At 41.9% G+C, this 9,876-nt stretch overlaps 1 protein-coding gene across 5 annotated transcripts; it reads right to left on the bottom strand.

The window, feature by feature from the left end:
* Positions 1–435: 435 nt before the first annotated feature.
* tollip (toll interacting protein) lies at positions 436–9,580 on the bottom strand. Of its 5 annotated transcripts, XM_063012982.1 has the most exons (8): positions 9,485–9,519; positions 5,395–5,480; positions 5,055–5,275; positions 4,431–4,580; positions 2,754–2,936; positions 2,349–2,501; positions 2,129–2,219; positions 436–1,906 (listed from the first exon to the last, which is right to left on the bottom strand). In XM_063012982.1, the coding sequence occupies exons 3-8, from the start codon at positions 5,073–5,075 to the stop codon at positions 1,686–1,688; spliced, it is 819 nt and encodes a 272-aa protein (XP_062869052.1). In that variant the 5' UTR covers positions 5,076–5,275; positions 5,395–5,480; positions 9,485–9,519; the 3' UTR covers positions 436–1,685. The 5 variants fall into 5 exon arrangements, with proteins under 5 accessions (XP_062869052.1, XP_062869053.1, XP_062869051.1 ...); XM_063012983.1 differs by lacking the exon at positions 5,395–5,480 and having other exon boundaries at positions 9,485–9,566; XM_063012981.1 differs by having other exon boundaries at positions 5,055–5,480.
* Between the last annotated feature and the right edge of the window lie 296 nt (positions 9,581–9,876).

The following is a 9,876-nucleotide window of genomic DNA, read 5'->3' as shown; positions in this document are numbered from 1 at the left end:
TACAGAACTGTGACGGTACATTGTCTAAGCAATTGAAGGTTAAGGGCCTTGCTCAAGAGTCCAAAAGTGACAGTCGATTACTAGTCCAGTACCTTAACCGCTAGGCTACAACTGCCGTGAACGTTTGGCTGTTGTTCATCCAGGGAGGGAGCCGGATAGGGAACTAAAAACTCGAGTCGAGGAATAATGCCGATCACAAAGCTGATCCACATATGAACTCGCCTCGTGCAGGTGCAAAGATGCAGTGGGCTACTGCACATGTGTCGAAGGGGACGTGTGTCAGTTCGCTGTCCTCAATCCCGGGGGGGGGATTGGGGTCAGCACAGCGCAGCGAGGAAGAGAGGAAGCATAACGCAATCGGGTAAAAATTGGACGCGCTAAAAAAAAAATCAGGAGAACAAGCATTAAAAAAAAAGATACATCAACTCGATGTGATTACTTTTAAATCTTTTATTCAGAATACAAGATACAACAAATAGCATCAAAGCTTCATTCGGTTCAATGTACAAGATCAAGGATTCACAAACACACAATTATGTGCACACAGAGAAATACAGTATCAACTAAACAAAACTAAACAAAACAAAAAAGAAATACAGTATCAACTAAACAAAACTAAAATACAGGATTTATGAAGCTTAACATGAGCAACACAGTGCCATTTCAGGGAGGGGGGGGGGGGGCGAGGGGTTGTACAGCAAAAATCAGTCACTGTTAGCATGTTGCTTTAAACCTCGAACATCCTGATAAAAACATGAAAGAAAAAAATAAAACCTCTGCTACACAAACACGCGCTTCAAAGAAAAAACCTTTGGCATTGCGCACAGCGTTAGCAAAGCGAGAGCAGAGCGATCCTGGTTCTGATACGCGTGTCTGATACTTCTAAATCAGATCGAGTTCGTTTAGACTTTTGATTGAACTGTGAATAGAAATGGGCCAGGATTTCTAATCTGTACGCTAATCCAGAGCCGTCGGGTCACGTATGACAGCAGGATTGAATTGCTTCGACGCCGGATGATTTTCCTGGACTCGACCTTCCTAATGATCCGGGCTTGGGACCGGCACCGACAGTGCACCGACGTGTGTCCCGGACGACTAGGCTTACTTTACGCCATGCTACATGAGCCCAGACTGGGATTCAAACCCCTAAGATCACCACGTTCCTCTAAAATGCTCAACATTAGAAATGAAAACAGTGGTTATGACGTGTTGCAGAACAGCGTGTGCGTTCACACTCGTGTTAAAGTGTGTGTGTGTGTTTAACAAGCGCTACACGACTTCATCACGCTGACGTTCCGCATACAGAAGCGCCGATTTACATTTCTGGAAATAGAACTTTATTATTCATCTGATTATATACAATCCATTAAATATATTTCTATGCTTTTATAGATTGAGCTGAATTTATACAGACGCGTGGTCGAGACACGGGAATGCGCCTTTACAGACGAGCTCGTCCAGAGCGAACCAAATAAAACTACAAATACAAAAAATACTGAACATGAATTAGAATCAATAATAATGTACAGAACATGAGTCTCTCAGTTTCAGTGAAATTATTTCAACGATCCGACTCAGTTCAGCGACGGTGAGACTTTCAACATGATGGACATATTTCAGGAAAACTGATGAAAGTGCTACACGTGAGGACTTGGCATGTACCCGAGCGAGCGCCGCGGGCGGGTTTAAACCTCCTCGGCCATCTGCAGCAGCCAGTTGATGGCGGCGTCCTTGTTCCCGTGCTGCGCCTCCATCACGCTTCGGATCACCTCCTTCTCCACGTCGGGAAACATGTCGCCCAGGGCCCTCAGGTCCTGCTCGCTGTACAGCGGCTGCTGGGGGGCGCTGCTGGGCATTCCCATTGGCATCACGCCCTGGTTGTAGACGCCTGGTACAGCGGGCACTCCTAAAATAAAAAAATATACATGAATAATTAAAAATACAGTCAGAGCTTCTTAAGTTTTAATTTTAAAGCTGCAGTGTGGAACTAAAACCTGATTTTGTAAAGCTTGTATTATATAGTGTGAATCTCATGCTGATGAAATGTTGAGCTGTTTCTACCCAAATCACTTCATCTGTAAGCTATGCTAAACACCACAGAGCAGAATAAACACAGAGCTGTAAATACCTGGGATAGGCACGTAGCCGACGCCCTGCTGGTAAACTGTGGGCATTAGGACTACGGGCTGAGATGGCATCACCATTCCTGCTGCCAGGGACTGCACATCATGGAAAAGAAACAAAGAATGAATGTTAGAACAAAGAACAACATCTTTACATTTTGTATAGATTATATAGGACTATATTGGAGGAATAATTGTGTGTGTGTGTGTGTGTGTGAAACTTACAGAATAGGACATGACTAGGTTGATCATGCCCTCTTTATCATCGCCCTGTCTCCCACTCAGGCTGAACCACTCATCCACCACTAGACCCTTCTTTAGATTCTCTGGAATCGTGACGTGAGTCCAGGCGATGCGGTCATCCATTGAAAACGCCCTCTACAATACAAGACATCATAAACGTCACTCAGGGAAGAAAAGTACTCAAAAATGTTCTGAACCTGTACTGATTATGTGTCTTAAAAATGAAATAAAGGCACTTTTTGATACCCAGATCTGCTGAAATGCCTAAATGTTTTTCCTAAACATGCTTGCAGTAACACATTTCCACCAGAGAGGTCGCCAATTCCCACGTCTCAAAGATTAACGCTTCAGATTATAGAGTTAATGTTTCAGATTATAGTATCTAACCTCATCATAGATCTCCAGGTAGAAGGAGTCCACATTAGGGGGCAGTGGGCACTGGATCACTTTGTTCCAGCGTGGGTTTTTGGCTCCGTTGTGCGCCGTGGGCGTCTCGTAGACCGCATAGCCCAGCCGGATCCTGCAGTACGGGTCCATCCGTGTCATGCCGTAGTTTTTAGCCAGTTTACCCTAAAAAAAGAAGGAGGGAATACACGTACTCGTTTTATTCCTGAGAAATCTATGAACTGATAATCCTGGTAAACGAATTAGGGATTAATCACGCCCACACTCTGTCAGTCGCAATGATGGCTGGTCAAGGTGTAAATAAAACTCCCAGATGAGACACATGGCATTAGTCACGATAGACTCATGGTTTATTGTTATACTGTTGTTTTTAAAATGGGTGGAAGGTTTTAGGTAAACTCTCTGTATTTGAGCTATCTGAGATTTTTACTTAGAGACTAGACCGTTTGAGGACTTTTCTTTCCAAAAATCATAACACAACCCCATAAAACGAAAATATACTATTTATTTATTTATTGAGATTTTTTTATGCCGTACTTACTCAATGTTTATATTCACGTCAGGAGGAGTAGGTAAAATTTTTAATCAGTCTATAGTCCTTCAAGTCCAGTGTTGTATTAGTTTGTAGTTTGTTATTTATATGTGTTCTTTAATATAATTGTATTTTTTATTAAGAAATTGAGGATTGTTTTTCATTTGGTTTGGTTCAAATTGTTTAAACTAAAATACACCAATCAGGGACGATCACTAAAACGTGTATGCAAGACAAGTACTGTATTTGACCTTGGGCCCTGGGCATTTCAGGGGCCTCCTAGGTTCAACGACTAACTTTAACAGTGCTGTCATTTCTCTTCTGCATCACAGTGCACATGATTGTAAATAATCGTATCGTAATCGTAATTGTGAATGCGCAATTTAATTTAGGTCAATTTACAGTTGTCCTAACAATGACCGACACCCAACAGGAGCCCCATGCGAAGGGAAAACTGTGCATTTAATAATTGATGCTGAATGTTGTGCATTTTCAACACGCCAAAGAAAGCATAAGCGTTTGAGACGGTATTGTTTTTAACTCAACATCGTGAGTGACTACACAAACACACACACAGACACTCACACTACTCAAACACTCACAGACACTACACATCAGAATACACAACCAAATCATAACACTTAAAGTACATCAGCTACTGGAGAACTCGAACCCAAACACAGAGTAACATGCAGTGGCCATTGAGACCGGACGCTATAAGGAATCCTGGCTCCCCACCAAGCAGAGTGTGTGGACACAGTGCAACACCAACACTACAGACACTGAGCTGCACCTCTTAACAGAGTGTCCAAAATACACTCACATACCGGTAATCTACTATAAAATGCTTTAGAACCTTCATCCTAAATTCCACACTTACACACACACACACTGCCATGATGGACCTACACAGAGACAGTGTTCACTCATTATACACACCTGTTTTGGCTTTTTTTATATTTCTTTTTATATTTGCTTTAAAATATTTCCTCTTATATATTTATAAAACTGTGTCATTTAATGCTCTGGCAGTTTTGTACTTACTAAAACAGTCATGCTAGAATAATATTGAATAAAATAGAATTGAGTTGAATAGAATAGAATTGTGTCCTGTGAGCAGGTCTCACCTGAACCACGGTGATGCTGATCCGGCCGGGGGAGTTCATGTTCCCGTCGAACTGCATCTCCTGCGCCTTTTGAGCATCAATCTGCACCTGCTGCTGCTGCACAGTCGGGGTGATCCGAAGGAAGTCCTTCGGCAGTTCCCCGACGTACACCTGAACACAGAGACGCAGAGAGAAGAACAATTAGATTAACAATCGGGTAACCGGGCGGGAACGTTCACATTCAATACAAAGAGAGGATTAACAGTGAGGTCATACAGAATCACGCCTTGGAAAATAAGGATGAGCCGCCATTCACATAACAACAAACCACAAACACGGGAGGGGAACGAAAAAGCTTAAATTAACCCACATACAGCTCGGCTCATGAATATACATGAATTACTGAATATAAATACACAAATATATAAAACACAAACTATAAAACTGTCCTGTGTGATCAGATTATTTACAATTAAACTCCCCAAACGTGACTCTACTCAATGATGAAATTATTACTGCTTCATCTCTGATGAAATAATAATAATAATAATAATAATAATAATTCCATTGAACATCCATTCGTATCCGTATCCAAAATCCCAACACCTGAATCTCCCTCTCAGGTAAGTGTACAGGTAAGCGTACCGTGTTCTTTGGCGGCACCATTGTAGCTCAGAGGTCTTGCTGCTGGATCATAGGAGGAGAACAGAATGATGCCTGATCAGCTCCAGGAACCTATTTAAGCTTCGGTAGGCGTGCCGTCGTATTTCTTCCATTCAGAACTGGCTGCACAGGACCGACCGCTCCGGCGTCACCCACATTTACTGTAACTACCAGCAGTGACGTTCACTCATCTCTCAAAAATGCTGCAATTAGAAGTAAAGTCCAGGAATGGTAAAGTCCAGAGTGTGTCATTCGATTAGAATTCGTGCTATTGCTCTCCAGAAGTTTGCAACATAATGCTGGAAGTAGCATGTTTACTTACAGAAGGTATTCAGGTCACGGCCCGATCACGGAGAGGCGAAGAGTTGAGTACCGACAACTCGGCCTAAATCCCTCACGTGTTTAACCCTAAATAATACAGTCCAATGCTTATTCTTCAGTTTTTAGACTTTAAAAACGCTTTCTGGACACAAATATTCCAGTAAATTCTTTATATGAGCGGCTAAAATAGTATTAAACAGTTTAACATGTTCACCACGCTGATCGTACAACATTTAGAACAGGATTTAGCAACACTGACATCTGTGCACGCCGCACATAAAACACACCAGAGTGATAAAACCGATGCATTATGGTCCAGCACTCAGATCAGTCAAAATAACCAAATTCTGATGCATATTTATTTAAGGGTTCATCATTTGTGCAATAAATTAATGTGCAATAACTTATTTGTTAAGGTTTTAATGTCATGCTTTAAGTACTTTGGTTACATTCATGACAGGACAGGACAGGTTGTTACTGCTTACCAGAGACGGGGACTCGAGTCTGAGTCGCAAAAAATGACTCGTAGACAACAACCTGTGTGTCAACATTAGTTACCGGTGACAAAAAATTATATATTATATTCTGATCGTGTCATTTTCTGCTCTCTAATAACGCTCCGGCCTTTTTAGCGATGAAGCGTCGCTCCCTACCTTTGGAATCTCACTTGGTGGAATGGTGGAATACCCTACGTAGTGCACTTCACAGGAACAGATCATGTGAATGGAACGCTCCTACAGAATCGGCGCTGATGGTTGAAAGACGCTTTCTGAACCAATCAGAGCTTCTGATTGTAATTGTTAGTAAGAAATGCTGTTATCTGCATTTATTCGGTTTGCGTCACACAGATGACGTGGTAATGAAACGCTCGATCGGCTTTCTAACGACTTCCTGTTTTACTTCACCACCGGGAAAAGTTTGGAGGTTTTTAATTATAAGCACGTTTACAAAATAACGGATTCTGTTCCTAATGGGACGCACGCTTATAAATGTAATAGCATCTGGAAGAACAGAAGCTCAGGTAAGCAGCGGTTATGATGGTTTTTGCTGTGTTTGGGATTTTGGCCGCTGTGCCGTGATTTATCGAGCGCTTTCGTTCTGTAATGAAAACAAAACGTATCAGTTGAAGCTTTTAACTGGAACCTTCTTGTTACAGGAATTACATTCATTTACACAATGAGGAGGAAAGTAAAGACACGAAGTAAAACGACTAAATACACTCGCTAATCTGTTGTTGTTTTTATCTGAACTTACAGATTATTTCTTTATTTCTACGCTACATTTATAATATATGTTTTGTGTTTATTATATTGACTCGTGACTCGACTCGGACTCGTATTTTGTGACTCGTGAACATCTCTGCTGCTTACACAAGATTCATCAGATCAAGTTTAATTTCAAACACAAACAGTCATGGACAATTTTGTATCTCCAGTTCACCTCACTTGCACGTCTTTGGACTGTGGGAGGAAACCGGAGCTCCCGGAGAAAACCCACACAGACACTAGTAGAACATGCAAACTCCACACAGAAAGGACCCGGACCGCCCCACCTGAGGATCGAACCCAGGACCTTCTTGCTGTGAGGCGACAGTGCTACCCACCGAGCCACCGTGCCGCCCCCCACAGGAAATGTTTTTATGGGCCATGGGACGATCGATCGGCTACGAATCGGTATCGGCCGATTTGTAATCAAAATATGCTATCGGCGATCGGACGATATTTCCTAAAAGCAGCCGATCCGATGGTGTGATATATAAAGACCATGTTAAGTTAACAGCTCAGTGGATCGATCCAGACTTTGAGCTACGAAGCACCAACCATCACATCACCATTCATCACCCATCGTACAGAAACCATCGTGAAAGCTCTTACGATGTAATTTTGCTGATTGTAATATTTACTTTAAAAAGATAATTCAACCCGGTCACATCTGAGTGGATTCTATCAGCACGTTATATAAACTCCTGGTTCACTTTGGTAAATCGTAAGCGGTTCTTACTTGTGATGTAGATGAGAACAGAAAACGTTACAGAGCCAATCAGAGGCAAAAGTTTATTCATTAGCAAATTCGTTAGTTCAGGATCATCTGCTGAACTTTTAGCTCCTTAGACGGAACGAGTCTGACTCGGTTACAGATCTGTGGTAATAGCAGTTTAATGAAGCTTTTTAATGTAAGAGAGTCACACAGAATGTTCTGTAGTAGTTGGTGTTTATTTAAAACCACGACATTTAATTAATAACAGTAAACACGGAGAGATAACCGAGAAGAGAAACTTACGCTTCACATAAAAACGAATCGACTCATGAATCAATTAATCACTTATAGCGATACTGTGAACAAAGCGTCTCTTCTAAAGGCACAAACACACACACACACACACACACACACACACACACACACACACGCGCGCGCTGCTCCGGTTTATCTTTACTGTGAGGCTCTTTTTAAGTTTATTTACTGCTAATTCTACAATTACTGACTGTAGTCCATCTGTTTCTCTGCATGCTAGCCCCCTTTCACCCTGTTCTTCAATGGTCAGGACCCCCACAGGACCCCCACAGAGCAGGTATTATTTAGGTGGTGGATGATTCTCAGCACTGCAGTGACACTGACATGGTGGTGGTGTGTTAGTGTGTGTTGTGCTGGTATGAAAACCAAAAACTACCTATTTCATTTATGTAATGGCATACACAGGATTTTCACCTTTACTTCCATTTCATATTTATATATTTTTATATTTTCTATAGTTTTTATATTGCACAAAACTGCACCTTTTTAAAATTACAATGTAAATTGCACATGCTAAATGTTTACAATGTTTTCTATGTTTACAGGTATGAATGTGTGTGTTAGAGAGAGAGTGAGCTGTGTGAATAAGATTGTCTGTATTGTATTTTTTCGTGCACTGCAAGCATCTGTGTAACCAAAAACAAATTCCTTGTATGTGTGAGCATACTTGGCCAATAAAGCCCGATTCTGATTCTGATGAGTGGATCACACACAGCAGCGCTGCTGGAGTTTTTAAACACCTCACTGTCACTGTTGGACTGAGAATAGTCCACCAACCAAATATATCCAGCCAACAGCGCCCCGTGGGCAGCGTCCTGTGACCACTGATGAAGGTCTAGAAGATGACCGACTCAAACAGCAGCAATAGATGAGCGATCGTCTCTGACTTTACATCTACAAGGTGGACCAACCAGGTAGGAGTGTCTAATAGAGTGGACAGTGAGTGGACCCGGTGTTTAAAAACTCCAGCAGCGCTGCTGTGTCTGAACCACTCATACCAGCACAACACACACTAACACACCACCACCATGTCAGTGTCACTGCAGTGCTGAGAATCATCCACCACCTAAATAATACCTGCTCTGTGGGGGTCCTGTGGGGGTCCTGACCATTGAAGAACAGCATGAAACAGGGTAACAAAGCATGTAGAAAAGCAGATGGACTACAGTCAGTAATTGTAGAACTACAAAGTGCTTCAATATGGTAAGTGGATCCGATAAAATGGACAGTGAGTGTAGAAACAAGGAGGTGGTTTTAATGTTATGGCTGATCGGTGTATAGTAAGTAATATTACTACTAATAATGATAATTATATATAATAATAATAATGACTTGATGACGTTTGTTCTTATTCACAGACAGTAAATATGATCAGCTGTTAGCTTCTTGACATCAACAATAAACACACTAGTTGGTACATTTGCAGCATTTACAAATCATTAATTTACTACTGACACTTACATCAATGTAGATATATAAACGTATTTAAATACAATGTGAGTTAAATCGATGACGTTGTTGCAATAGGTTAGCTGTTTACCTAACGGGAGACATTTTTCCCCCACCCGCATTGCGCAACATTTCAGTTGATTAGTGGATTACTTGTAAAAACAAACGTCTATCCAATCAGAGCGCGGAGCTGAACCGTATGAGCCAATCACAGCGACTTGTCCGAAAACGGGTAGAAAAAACACAACGCTGACGGGTACTTACTTGAAAGCGCGTTGTAAATGTGAATTAGCTTTTTGTTTTCGCGTCAGCTGTTATAATCATAGTAAACTAAAGTCTCACGGACTCACCTGTCCTCGCTGAGTGCTGATTGTTGAAGCCATTCTTGTTAATAAAAACCACGATTAAAAGAAAGAACAAGCCAGCGTAGGTGCAATTTCTTTCGCCCTGCTGGTCACGGGGTAAATCACGACTACCGCCCCCTGTAGGCTCTCAGGCCACACTGCATGGACCGGGGGGGGGGGGGGGGGGGGGGGGGGTGTTCAGATGCACACACGACCAAAAGTATTAGGACACCGACCACGATCTTGTTGGACATCCGATTAAAAAATGCTAATAAAGTGCTAATAGACTTATCCATGTGTGATCAGCTTTAACAACAGCCACGCTTCTGACAGGAGTTCTGTCCTAAAGTATGTTTTTATACGTTTATAATTGGTCAAAAGTATTTGGACACTGACCA

This window comes from Trichomycterus rosablanca, chromosome 17 (genome assembly GCF_030014385.1).
Source record: "Trichomycterus rosablanca isolate fTriRos1 chromosome 17, fTriRos1.hap1, whole genome shotgun sequence".
Lineage (NCBI taxonomy): Eukaryota > Metazoa > Chordata > Actinopteri > Siluriformes > Trichomycteridae > Trichomycterus > Trichomycterus rosablanca.
Note: the sequence above shows the minus strand (reverse complement) of the source record. Positions and strands in the feature narration are given on the sequence as shown.